This window comes from Carcharhinus amblyrhynchos, chromosome 31 (assembly GCF_965287045.1).
Source record: "Carcharhinus amblyrhynchos chromosome 31, sCarAmb.v2.hapA, whole genome shotgun sequence".
Classification (NCBI taxonomy): Eukaryota; Metazoa; Chordata; class Chondrichthyes; order Carcharhiniformes; family Carcharhinidae; genus Carcharhinus; species Carcharhinus amblyrhynchos.
In genome coordinates, this window is record NC_137354.1 from 19,123,971 (window position 1) to 19,138,350 (window position 14,380).

At 47.3% G+C, this 14,380-nt stretch overlaps 1 protein-coding gene across 1 annotated transcript in view; it reads left to right on the top strand.

The window, feature by feature from the left end:
• The first annotated feature begins 1,519 nt into the window (after nt 1–1,519).
• Nucleotides 1,520–14,380, top strand: part of LOC145360415 (microsomal triglyceride transfer protein large subunit-like) — a 51,889-nt gene continuing 39,028 nt past the window's right edge. The window contains exons 1-4 of the mRNA XM_080215614.1: nt 1,520–1,740; nt 8,111–8,301; nt 10,582–10,716; nt 12,594–12,701. Of these exons, the coding sequence (XP_080071740.1) occupies nt 1,656–1,740; nt 8,111–8,301; nt 10,582–10,716; nt 12,594–12,701 (519 nt within the window). The 5' untranslated portion in view covers nt 1,520–1,655. The remainder of the gene's footprint in view (nt 1,741–8,110; nt 8,302–10,581; nt 10,717–12,593; nt 12,702–14,380) is intronic.

Here is a 14,380-nt window from a genome sequence, read left to right on the forward strand (position 1 = left end):
TGAGGGATGGGCAATAAATACTGGGCTGAGCCAGCGACACCCATATCCCATGAAAGAACAAGAAGTTCTGAAGTGCCTCCAGCCACAGGTGGAGATTACCAGCTGGGAATACATCCTGGCTATGTCCATAGCTGTCTCCTCCCCACAGCCCCAGCCCATCGCCCTGGCCTTATGGGGGTCTCCTGTCCTGTAGATGAACCCCCCTCCCCTCCCCGATACTGAGTGAGGTTTGGAGAATCCGGGACTTTCCCAACAAGAAGTGAAAGTTTGGTTTTTGCAGTCCCACCTTACCACACTGGATAATGGGAGATACTGGCTGTACACTAATGATTGGAACCCGTACTCAGATATATATAAATATAAACCCCAACAATCAGATTCCTCATACAATTCATTATTTGAAATGATTCTTCATAAACTCATCTCCTTGTGTTTTGTTGTGTAAAAATGCTGTGTATTTATTATCGAGTCCGTAATTAATCACTGTTCCAGCTCACTTTAATTAAACTTTATCCCTTGATAATATATTTTATCCCTTGTCTGCTTCTCCTGCCTGTCATGCTCTCTCTCTCTCTGAATCCAGCTCTCTTTCCCCTGCCTGTCACGCTCTCTCTCTCCTGCCTGTCACGCTCTCTCTCTCTCTGAATCCAGTTCTCTTTCCCCTGCCTGTCACACTCACTCTCTCTCTCTGAACCCAGCTCTCTTTCCCCGTGAATGAGGTTGTTTCCTGGGGAGGTTGAAAGTGTGACACCAGTCTGCAAGGCAGCTTTTCAGTCTTTGTTCATTTCAGAGGCCAACAGATCAGAGACAGACAGACAGACACACACACACACAGCCAGATAGACACAGAGACACAACCAGACAGACAGACTGGCACACAGCCAGATAGACACATACACAGCCAGCCAGCTATACTGCCACACATACAGAGACACACACACAAACACAAACACAAGGCAGAGGAACAGCCAGACTGGCGCAGAGCCAGACAGAGACACAAACAGACGTGTATCCAGGCAATTAGACAGAGGTAATCATTAGACCTGGACAATTTCATAGACTCACAGATAACACCATTCCCAGACACCCAACAGAGCCACACAGCCTTACAGGCACTGGCATATCCTCACACAACAGGACACACAAACAATAACACAGGACAAACTCACAGTAACACACACACACAGTATCACAGAATCTCTCACACACTGACACAGTAACACACACACAGTATCACAGAATCTCTCACACTCTGACACAGTAACACACACACAGTATCACAGAATCTCTCACACTCTGACACAGTAACACACACATAGTATCTCAGAATCTCTCACACTCTGACACAGTAACACACAGTCACAGACTGTTCAGAGTCAGTGACCTCTCCCGGCCGCCTCTCGTTCAATTACAAAACTTCAGCAAGTCTTACAAGTTCCGGCAAAGTTTCGCAAGTGTTTTTTTTTAAACCCTTCCTTCCCCAGCTCCGCAGACTCGGCACTCCGTGTGCTGTCCCAGCCCCGGGCTGTATCTGCCTCTGTGTCCTACCCCAGCCCCGGGCTGTATCTGCCTGTGTGTCCTACCCCAGCCCCAGGCTGTATCTGCCTCTGTCTTCCTGACTGGAGTCGCCTGTCTGAAACTGACCTGCGGGGAATATGCAATTTCCCATGTGGAAGATGGGGATTCCGGAAGTCTGGGGGATCTGGAAGCTGGTGATCCTCACACTGCTTTGTGCTGAAGGTGAGAGGGGTTTAGACTGAGGGCACAATGCCAGCCAGGCTTTACCCAGGTTTCTGAACTTGCTCATCATCCCCTGAGTGTGGGTAGTATCTAAGCCAGTGGTCCCAGGTTTGAATTCTATTCCATGTGGCCACCACACTGAATATAAACCTGCAAAAGCCCCCCAACAGAGCAGGGGGGAGGGGGGCTTCTGGTCGGATGGAGTGGCACCCCTCTAGCTGTGAGCAATAGGTAAAGATGTTGTTAACACATATATTTGTAGAGCATAGAGAAATAGCTTGAAGTTAAATAGATTGGATATAGTTAGGCATATTGATAACCCACCTTAGGGAAACAACTGTGAGTTTAGTCACAAACATAGGACATAAGGTTCGATGCTGCTAACACAGTAATAATTAGGGATAATAAAAAGACTGCCTGTAATGTAGAGATAACATCAGAGATGTGATGTGCAGTGAAGCATACACCACATCCTGCAGGAATGTAAGAGGCCCACGTTATAAAAAGCAAATGGTCTGCAAGATGTGTTGTTTATACAACTAAGCATAAAAGGGGGGGAAGGGGTCACTGAGATAGTCGGGACAGCAGTGATTAAGTTGGCAAAGGATTGATTACTACCAATCTGAACTGGACATGTAACAGTATTGGATAAGATGGATGAGTTTGCTAATGCACTCCTGTAATAACAGGAGACACTGTTAGATGAGGAGTAGAGGTGATAGGAACTTAAGACACCTTGGGCCAATAGGAAAATGTCAACACATAGATGGGACAGGGACCACCAATTAGGAGAGAACATCACATTGCAAAGCTATCACAATGCTTGTGAAAAGGTATAAAATGTGCTGTAAATCTATGTGAGGTGTGCCTATTTCGCTAGACACCCGGTCTTGCAAGAACGTCAAATAAAATCTTGCTCCTTCAGAACTTGACTTGACTAAATTGTTTAACTGTGAGCTGTGTTTCTCACATAGCTAAAAGTCAAGGGTCGAGGGTCAAAACATTGTCTCTATTCTCTCTCCACAGAGGCTGTCAGACCTGTTGAGATTTTGCAGCATTTTCTTATTCACACTGCCTGGGGGACAGTGATTAACACTGCCACCTCACAGTGCCCGGGACCTGGGTTCGATTCCCACCTGGAGTCACTGTCTGTGTGGAGTCTGCATGTTCTCCCCGTGTCTGCGTGGGTTTCCTCCGGGTGTTCCAGTTTCCCCCCACACTTCAAAGATGTGCAGGTTAGGTAGATTAGCCATGCAAAATTGTCCCTTAGTGTCCAAAGAAGTGCAGGTTAGTTGAATTGGCCATGGTAAGTGTATGGGGTTGTGGGGATAGGTGGGATTTTTGGCAGTGCAGACTTGATGGGCCAAATGGCCTCCTTCTGCTCTGTAGGGATTCTATGATTCAAAGTTATTCCTCCCTGACCTGTGATCTGTACCCAGACAAACTAAAAGGAGTGCAGAGACAGTAGGGTTGTCTCCAGTTGCTGACTAACGCAATTTCCCAGTATTAATAATTTAGAAATAGATGGAGAAATACCATTTTCTGACTGGTAGCGTTTATTCTGTAAAATGCACATGTAAATTAAATGTGTGAAATATTTGCGTGTGTACATATATAGAATCATAGAATTCTACGGTGCAGAAGGAAGCCATTGAGTCTGCACTGACAACAACCCCACCCAGACCCTATCCCCTTAATCCCATGTATTTATCCTGCTAATTCCCCTGATATTAAGGACAGGACTTTCCCCCTCGCTCACACCGAAATCAGAAAATCCCACTGGAGGTCAGCGGACCTTTCCGTGGTCCACCCCTCGCCCACTCTGATTCCCATGGTGGGCAGAACGGTAAATATTGCCCCTTAATGTCCAGAGATGTTAGGTTAGAGGGATTAGCCGTGGTGAATGTAAGGGATTGCGGGGTTTTGGGTTTGTGTGTAAGATACTCAGCCAGAGAGTCAGTGCAGACCCGATGGGCTGAATGGCCTCCTTCTGCACTGTGGGGATTCTATCCTATCACAATGGGGTTTTTTAACAAAATCACAGAAGTACGGTAGGAGGCCATTTGGTCCATCGTGTCTGCACTGGCTCTCTGAGAGAGCTGTATGACTTAGCGCGATATTCTCTTGCCTCTTCCCTAGAGCTTCAAGTTTTTAGGTGTCCAGATCACCAACAACCTGTCCTAGTCCCCCCGTGCCAACACTATAGTTAAAAAAGCCCACCAACCCCGTACTTTCTCAGGAGACTAAGGAAATTTGGCATGTCCGCTACGATTCTCACCAACTTTTACAGATGCACCATGGAAAGTATTCTTTCTGGTTGTTTCACAGCTTGGTATGGCAACAGCTCTGCCCAAGACTGCAAGGAACTACAAAGGTTGTGAATGTAGCCCAGTCCGTCACACAAACCACCTCCCATCCATTGCTCCATCAACACTTTCCACTGCCTCAGAAAAGCAGTCAGCATAATTAAGGCCCCCACACACCCTGGACATTCTCTCTTCCACTTTCTTCCATGGGGAAAAAGATACAAAAGTCTGAGGTCGCATACCAACTGACTCAAGAACAGCTTTTTCCCTGCTACTGTCAGACTTTTGAATGGACTTATCTCACATTAAGTTGATCTTTCTCTACACCCTAGCTATGACTGTAACACTACATTCTGCACTCTCTCCTTTCCTTCTCTAAGAACAGTATGCTTTGTTTGTATACCGCGCAAGAAACGATACTTTTCACTGTATACTAAATACACGTGACAATAATAAATCAAATCAAAATCATAACCCCATGCATTTATCCTGACTAGTACCTCTGACACTAAGGGAGAATTTAGCATGGCCAATCCAACTAACCCACACATGTTTGGGAGGAAACCGGAGTACACGGAGGAAACCCACACAGACACGGAGAGAATGTGCAGACTCCACACAGACAGTGACCCAAGCCAGGAATCGAACCCGGGTCCCTGGCACTGTGAGGCAGCAGTGATAACCACTGTGCCTTAATGATGCCTCTTTGTACCCAGAAAACTGTTGCTGTCCCTCTCAATCTGGTCATTCCTCTGGAATATATTTCCTTTCTCCCACTCCACCAGGCAGGTCCTTGAGCGTAACCGGTGCATGGTTGGCTTATCTGTCCGTTAGTGGTTCTGCCCAGTCTGGGCCAAGTCACTGGGCCTCACTGTCCTTTCCCAAAGCCATCGCTACATCCACATCACCCAAGAGAGCCAATATTCTGCCCTGACATCTTTTCCACACTGCCGAGCCTCTCCTTAACCTCTCACCTTGCCCCCGCCATGGAAATCCTGCCTCCAATAACAAGACATCTCCTTTCCAAACAGTTGTTATCACCTTCTGTCGCATGAACTATCACCTCACCTCCAACCTCCCTTTCCTCTTCAATATCCTCGACCAATGTTGTCTCCTGCAGTGAATTGTTGGAGACTCTTCAGTTAGGATTTCACCAGAATAAAGGGGGTCTAACTAGCCAGAGAAAGGAGATTCTTGACGCTGTAATGTTGCTGTTCACTCTTCATTCTTCCTGACCAGTTTGTAAGTACTGACACCACCTTCTTCTCGTGCCATCCACCCTTGGTCAATTTGCCCTGATTGGGTTTCCACTCTGCTCTATCTAATCACAGCCAGAACATTTCCAAAGATGTGTGGGTTAGGTGGATTGGCCAGACTCAATTTCCCTTCAGAGTCGGGGGGATTAGCAGGGGGAGGTTACGGGGATAGGGCCTGGGTGGAATTGTGGTCAGTGCAGGCTTAATGGGCTGAATGGCCTCCTTTGGAAGTCATAGAGGTTTACAGCATGGAAACAGGCCCTTCGGCCCAACTTGTCCAACCTGCCTTTTTTTAGCCACTAAGCTAGTCCCAATTGCCTGCATTTGGCCCATATCCCTCTTATACCCCTTTAACCCATGTAACTGTCTAAATGCTTTTTAAAAGACAAAATCTTACCCACCTCTACTACTGCCTCTGGCAGCTTGTTCCAGACATTTACTACCCTCTGTGTGCCCCTCTGGACACTTTTGTATCTCTCCCCTCTCACCCTAAACCTATGCCCTCTAGTTTTAGATTCCCCTACCTTTGGGAAAAGATGTTGACTGTCTAACTGATCTATGCCCATCATTATTTTATAGACCTCTATAAGATCACCCCTCAGTCTCCTACGCTCCAGAGAAAAAAATCCCAGTCTATCCAGCCTCTCCTTATAACTCAAACCATCAAGTCCTGGTAGCATCCTGGTAAATCTTTTCTGTACTCTTTCTAGTTTAATAATATCCTTTCTATAATAGGGTAACCAGAACTCCCACACTCTTACCTCTCAAGTCTCTCAGGAATCTAATCTTCCCTCTTTCTGATTTGCAAGGCTTCCACTTGCTGGTGACAGGTGCTTGTGTGATCACTGGACTCGTAATCCAGAGACCCAGGGTAATGCTCTGAGGATCCGGGTTCGAATCCCACCATAGCAGATGGTGAAATTTGAATGAGGTGGATTAGCCATGGTAAATGCATGGGGTTACAGGGGTAGGCAAAGGAGAGGGTGTGAGTGGGATGCTCTTTTGGAGAGTCAGTGCAGACTCGATGGGCCGGATGGCCTTTTTCTGTACTGTAGGGATTCTATGGTTATAAAATTCAATGATTCCACATCAAAGTGCTCCCGGGATGTTGGAGAATGACTGAAGACTTTTATTGCCACTCACCAGAGTGCAACTCAGAAGCATCCCTCACCCACTGGATATAGAAACATAGAAGATGGGAGTGCGAGGAGGCCATTTGGCCCATCGAGCCTGCTCTGCTATTCATCATGATCATGGCTGATCATCCAACTCATTGTTACAATCCTGCTGTTTCCCCATAACTTCCGATCCCATTCATCCCAAATCTATATCCAGCCACCTCTTGAATATATTCAATGTTTTGATGTTCTTGGCCTCAGTTGTAAAGTTGATGCTTTTTAACCCTATAAATCCCCTGTTAGAAGTGTGTACACTCTTTATCCCATGAATGCAAGATGTGGGAGAATTTAGTATGGTTAATGAATCCTAACCAGCACAGCTTTTGGACAGTGGGAGGAAACTGGAGTACCTGGAGGAAACCCACGCAGGTACGGGGAGAATGTGCAGACTCCACACAGGCACTGACCCAAGCCAGGAATCAAACTGTTCGGGTAACACTGAGGGAGAATTTAGCATCTTTCAGACTGTGGGAGGAAACCAGAGCACCCAGAGGAAACCCACGCAGGTACAGGGAGAACGTGCAGACTCCACACAGACAGTGACCCAAGCCGGGAATCGAACCCTGGTCCCTGGTGCTGTGAGGCAGCAGTACTAACCACTGTGCCACCGGGTTGGATCTATTTCTGGGTTCGATTAAGGAAATGTTCTCGCTGAAGTCTAGCAAATCATTTGGATGCCATGCACGGGGCTATGAAGAGAAACCTGGGGGCACTGCCCACTGAGAAATCTTGGAGTCTTTCAGTGAGACTGCAGGGTAATTTGAAACATTAGAGTTGAAGGAATTTAATAGGGGACTTTAGGCCAGAGAACAGGTTCAAATCCAGAACAAGTGTGAAAAGAGAGTGACCTCAATGCAAACTTCAAACAGGTAACACACTTTGTTGAAGAACAGATACTGAAAAATCATCGAAATAAGTAATTATTGCAACAGATACTTACACAGTGATTAGCACTGCTGTCTCACAGCGACAGGGACCTGTGTTCAATTCTGGGCTCAGGTCTCTTTCTGTGTGGAGTTTGCATGTTCCCCCCGTACCTTTGTGGGTTTCCTCTGGGTGCTCCAGTTTCCTCCCACAGTCCAAAGTTGTACAGGTTGGGTGGATTGGCCGTGCTAAATTGAGCCTTAGTGTCCAAAGATTTGCAGGTTCTGTGAACTCTTTGCCACAGAAGGCTGTGGAGGCCAGGTCATTGAGTTCCTTTCTGAGACAGAGATAGATAGATTCTTGATTAATAAGGGGATCAGGGGTTATGGGGAAAAGGCAGGAGAATGGGGACGAGAAAAATATCAGCCATGATTGAATGGCGGAACAGACTTGATGGGCCAAGTGGCCTAATTCTGCTTCTATGTTTTATGGCCTTGGGTTAGGTGGATTAGCCATGCTAAGTTGCCTTTTAGTATCCAAAGGTGTGTAGGTTAGATGGATTGGCTGTGTAGCATTGTCCCTTAGCGTCCCAAGATATGTGGGTGAGGGGGATTAGCAGGGTAAATGTGTGGGGTTATGGGGATAGGGTCTGAGTGGGATGCTGTATTACAGAGTCGGTGTAAACTCGATGGGCCAAATGGCCTCCTGCTGTAGTGTAATTAATCTATGATTCTGAAATATAATGACGGTCCTTTTTGTGCCTCAGGACAGGCCTTAGGCCTCGCATACCAACCCGGTGTGCTGTTTAAATATCAGTACAATGTGGATTTGTTATTGGAGAGTTTGTCCACTCCAGCGGCGTTGCCTGGAGCGGGATTCCAGATCGAAGCTGTCATTCAGCTCCGCGTGGTTTGGGAAAATAACAGCAACCAGCACGAACAGCTTATTCATTTGCAGGTAAGTGCGTTACTTTTTAGTTTTATTTTAACTCCTGCGGGGGTTGGGATCTGGGTGAAGGCAGATTGGGAGGCTGGAGTCTGTAAACCAGTTCGCTGTACGCTCCAAATTTCCCACATTGGCAACCGTGCCTTCAGTTGCCTTGGCCCTAAATTCTGCAATTTGCTCCCTCAGTCTCCCCACCTCACTCTTTTAATCCATCCCTCAAAGCCCACCATTCTGATTTAGCTTGTGGTCACCTGTCCCAATGTCACTGCACGTGGGTTAGTGCCAAACTTTTTTCAATTAATTTTTATAGATTCACAGAATCCCAGCAGAAGGAGGCCATTCGGCCCATTGCTCTCTGACAGAATATCTTAATTAGATCCTCTCCCCCACCCTATCCGTGCAACCTCACAACTTTACCACAGCCAATCTCTCTAACGTACACACCCCTAATATGAAGGGGCAATTTAGCATTTAACCTATACGTCTTTAGATATTAAGGAGCAGTTTAACATGGCCAATTCATCTAACCTATACATCTTTAGACACTAAGGGGCAATTTAGCATGGCCAATCCACCTAACTTATGCATCTTTAGACACTAAGGGGCAATTTAGCATGGCCAATCCACCTAACTTATGCATCTTTAGACACTAAGGGGCAATTTAGCATGGCCAATCCACTTAAGCTACATATCTATGGAGTGTGGGAGGAAACCGGAGGAAACCCACACGGACACAGGGAGGACGTGCAAACTCCAAGCAGACAGTCATCCGAGGTGGGAATCGAACCCAGGACGCTGGTGCTGTGACGGAGCAGTGCTAACCACTGTGCCATCATGCCAGCCCATACACTCCATAAGGCCATAAGATATAGGAGCAGAATTAGACCATTCGGCCCATTGAGTCTGCTCCGCCATTCAATCATGGCTGATATGATTCTCATTCCCATTCTCCTGCTTTCTCTCTGTAACCTTTGGTCCCTCACTCTTTTGCAGTTTTCGTAGACATTTAATAGCCTGATCATGATTTTAGTTACACCTCCTGACTTGAGTATGTTTCTAGCAAGTCCAAAAGCAGCTAAGTTATTCCTTGGGCGGTGTATTCCTTCCCCTCCGTGGTGTGGTGGAGCTGGGAGGCAGTGCGTGGCTCACTCACCGTGGGATCTTTTGGTTCCACGGTTATCAACAGAGCTTCCCGCTCAGAGACCCATGGCAGGGGTGCGCCATTGGCACGACCATGAGACACCCCCCTCTCCCCGGTGTAAACAGCAATAGGAGTTAGTCTTCTTTAGAATTTCCAACATCATAAACAACACAATCACGGTAATCAAAGGTAGTATTTTCTAACTCATTTGTTGACTGGGATAACACCAAGGCCATCATTTATTGCCCATCTCTAATTGCTGTCATGCAGATGGTGGCGAGCCACTTTCTGGAAGGCCGTGTGATGTGGGTAAACAGTGCCAAGTTAGGGAGGGAATTGGCCTAATTCCGCTCCTATATCTTACAGCCATATGGAGTGTGTGGGCTGGCACAGAGGTTAGCACTGCTGCCTCACAGCGCCAGGGACCCGGGTTTGATTCTGGGTCACTGTCTGTGTGGAGTTTGCACATTCTCCCTGTGTCTCTGTGGGTTTCCTCTGATTGCTCTGGTTTTTTTCCACAGTCCAAAGATGTGCAGGTTAGGGAGATTGGCCATGCTAAATTGCCCCTTAGTGTCGAAAGATGTGTAGGTTAGGTGGATTGGCCACGCTAAATTGCCCCTTAGTGTCCAAAGATATACAGGTTAGGTGGATTGGCCATGCTAAATTGTCCCTTAGTGTCCAAAGATGTGCAGGTTAGATGGATTGGCCATGCTAAATATGTGGGGTTGCAGGAATGAGGTGGGCCTGGGCAAGATGCCCTGTTGGAGAGTCAGTACAGACTCGATAGGCTGAATGGCCTCCTTCTGCACTGTAGGGATTCAGTGGTTCTGTGGAGTTCTGATAATTTGGAATGAAAGGGTGTCAGAAACAGATTCAATAATAATTTTCAGAAAGGGTTAGAGTGAGAAATGGAACTAGTTGATGTTACGAAGAGGCAGCAGGGACAAGTGGCCTTATAGGCTGTATAATTCTATGATCCATACCCATTCCGACCCTGTTTCAGAGGTAATTTGTTCTGTAATTTGAGACAAGCCTGAGAAGTACCTCTGGGTCTCTGGACAATTTAGCGAATTTGAGAAAGAACTGTGGGTTCTACCCTTGGATAAATAGTTAAAATGATAACCTAACACTGTGCATGCCTTGATCAACAGATACAAGATATCAAACTGTTGAATGTGTCAGAACGAACAGAGAGCCAAAACATCTTCAAGAACATTCACATTGAGGCTTTGTTGGGGCCTACAACATTGAAAAAGCCTGTGATCTTTCACTGGAATTCTGGAAAGGTAATTTCTTCCTGCTCTTTAGTTTGGAACAAACCTCTTGACAAGTGTCAGCCTGAGGCAGCGCTCAAACCTCCAGAGGTTGTCGAATGAAGGTCTACTCCAGTAAGTGAGCCTCCGATGTAGGCCGACAAATCAACGCAGCACTGGTGTACTATCTGAGGTACCATCTTCCAGCTAAGGCCTTAGGCCAAGGTCTAGCCTGCCGGTTACAGTGGATGTTAAACATTCCCCTGTACCTTCTGAAGTAGGGTTAGGCATTTCCCCTGGTGCTTTGGCCATTGTTGTTTTCTGAGCTAACACCATCATAGGAAGATCAACTTAACATCAAGTAGGTCCTTTCAAAAGTCTGATGGCAGCAGGGAAGAAGCTGTCCTTGAGAGGGTTGGTACGTGACCTCAGACTTTTGTATCTTTTTCCCGGCAGAAGAAAGTAGAAGGGAGAATGTCCGAGAGAAATTATGCCGGCTGCTTTTCCGAGGCAGCGGGAAGTGTAGACAGAGTCAATGGATGGGAGGCTGGTTTGAGTGATGGACTGGGCTTTGTTCATGACCCTTTGTAGTGAATTGTGGTCTTGGGCAGAGCAGGAGCCCATATCAAGCTGTGTTACAACCAGAAAAGATGCTTTCTATGATGCATCTGTAAAAGTTGGTGAGAGTCGTAGCGGACATGCCAAATTTCCTTAATCTCCTGAGAAAGTTGGTGGGCTTTCTTAACTATAGCATCGGCATGGAGGAACCAGGACAAGTTGTTGGTGATCTGAACATCTAAAAACTTGGAGCTCTCAATCATTTCTACTTCATCCCCATTGATGTAGACAGGGGCACGTCCTCCAATACACTTCCTTCAATCGATGATAGCGAATCCAAGATCCATAATCCCCAACCTTGATTTTTTGCCCCATTGCTGGCGGTTTAAAAAGGATCGCCAGTTTACTGTCACGTGTTTTCCACTATTGTTCAAAGCATGTCTGTCAGCTGATTCTTTGCTTAGTAGCAACTGACAGGTTGGATAGCCAGTATTCCCTGGAATTGAGATCAAGAAGGAATTATCATACAGTGGCGTGACGGGATAGACTCTGGGAGGATTTTTTTCTACCCCTGACTGGAGAGTCTGGAAAACCTGAATCACAGGGTGGGATCTTCTGGCCGCCGTCGCTCTAAAACCGGAAAATCCCATTCGAGGTCAATAGACCACAATTCCCGTGGTGGGCGGGACAAGAAAATTTTCCCCACAGTTTCCAAATAAGGTTGGCTGAGAGGCAGAGAAATTTCTTCACTCAAAGGTCGGGGTTTTCCAGTCCCGTCGAAAATCAATGAACGTTTGGCTGGGCTGCTGCAGGTGCCCCTCACCCCCCACCCCTGTCCCGCGGTGGGTTCCGCCCTGGCATGGCCGAAAATCCCGGCCAAAGGGTTGCAAATCTTTGGAATTCTCTAACCCAGGGAGCTAGGGGCAGTGGGCTGCTGTGTATACTCTCAGCTATGGTGGATGGAGTTTTGGATATTAATGGGTTTGGGATAGTTTGAGAGGTGGAGTTGAGATAAAAGATGATCTTATTGAATAAGGGGCGTGGGTTCAAAGGCCAAATTACCTGTTCCTGCTCCTATTTTGTGTTTATAAAAGCTAAACTGACTTAAATTAAGATAATTGTTATATTTGAGCATCTCCCAATTGTTTGGAAGTTGTGGCAGTATCTTATTTAAATTTAAACTGTAATATTATTGATAGTTTTATCCCAGTTTCTCTTCTAGACCTACGATTGTTGATTATTAATGGTGAAAGAGCATCTTTTCCATTGCTCCTGTCTGTTTGCAGTGGGTAAAATCCAGCACTTCTGAAATTCAGGGCCTTTCAGGCCTAACTTACTTCATTTTCTCTCAGATCGAGGCTCTGTACGGCTCCGCTGGAGAAACGGGGTTAATTCTAAACCTAAAACGAGGTCTGGTCAGTCTTTTCCAGCTGCAGGTGGATTCGGGGACCGTGGCTGAGGTAAGCCCAGCCTTTCACTTGAACAGGTTTTGGTCTCCTTCCCCATTCTCTCATCCGATGCCCTCTTCTTGTGAGACCTGGCAGTGCACAAAATGGCCGCCGCAGTCGCTGACATGGCAACGGTGATCGTGCTTTGACGGCTCTTTGCTGTGTGTGCGGCATTTTGAGGAAATCCTAGGGAAGAGCCTAAAGTCACAATGTAAATGTGATTCGCACTTCCAGTTTTCTTTATTTCTTTTGTGCCTCATGTCGACAAAAGGAGGATAATTTGAACCATAAACAGGCCTTCCTGGCCGGGTGGGGGTGGGGTGGGGTGGGGGATGGAGGGAGGGGGTTGGGGGTTTTGGGGGTGGGAAGGGAGGGGGGATTGAGGGTGGGGAGGGAGAGGGGGAGGGAGATGGGGGTTGGAGGGGAGGTTGGGGGTGGGGAGGGAGGGGGGATGGAGGGGTTGAGGGGTTGGAGGGTTGGCGGTGGGGGGAGGGGAATGGGGGGTGAGGGGTTGGGGGGATTGAGGGTGGGGAGGGAGAGGGGGAGGGAGATGGGGGTTGGAGGGGGGGTTGGGGGTGGGGAGGGGGAGGGAGACGAGGGTGGAGGGGGGTAGGGAGTGGGGGGGGGGGGTGTCGGTTACAGACGGGGCAGGCTGCCTTTGCCAGCTTTCTTTTCCCTCTTTTCCCCACTCCAGCCATCCGGATGAGGCACGGCCCATAAACTGATTGACCTCGGTGGCCATGGCAACTGGGTTCAGTGTCAGACAAGCCTGGGCTTCGGCTGCTTCATTTAGAATGTACTAGAACAGTTGGACTGTGTTTATATTAACTGCTGCCTCACAGCGCCAGGGACCCGGGTTAGATTCCGGCCTTGGGTGACTGCCGATGTGGAGTTTGCCCATTTCCCCCCTGTGCCTGTGTGTCTCCTAATTTATTTATTTATTTATTTATTTAGAGGATGTGGGCGTCGCTGACTGGGTCAGTATTTATTGCCCATCCCTAGTTGCCCTTGGAGGGTAGTTGAGAGTCAACCACATTGCTGTAGGCCAGACCGGGTAAGGACGGCAGATTTCCTTCCCTAAAGGGACATTAGTGGGTTTTTCTGACAATGGTCATCAGTAGATTCTTAATTCCAGATATTTTTTATTGAATTCAAATTCCACCATCTGCCGTGGCGGGATTCGAACCCGGGTCCTCCAGAACATTAGCTAAGTTTCTGGGTTAATAGTCCAGCAATAATACCACTAGGCCATCGCCTCCCCATAAATTGTCTAATGCTTGTAATCGAACACTTCCTGGGGGGGGAGATTGCAGGATTTCTGTCAGTGTTCACACTCAGGGGCCGTTCTCAAGTTGTCGGCCTTTTCCCAGGTTGTGAGTCGTTTGGCAGTTTTGCCAATTATCGCAGTTCAGCGTCGAGATGTCATTCTGTGAATGCACTGAGGCTTTGAGAACAGACTGCGAGCAACCTTTAAACTTCAGGTTTTTCTTTCCTGTTCGATTATTAAAAGCGGCTCCCGCTCAGAGCTGCCAGATGTTCTTCTGGGTTGAGTTAGGAGTTGCATATCAAGTAGCGTGTCACAAAGTGACTCCTGGGGTTGGAAATAAGAAAATGCTGGAACCGAGTCGATGTCTCGCAGGTTCAGGTGAAAGGTCATTAACCTGAGGCGGTTTCCCTTTGTGTGTGTCGGG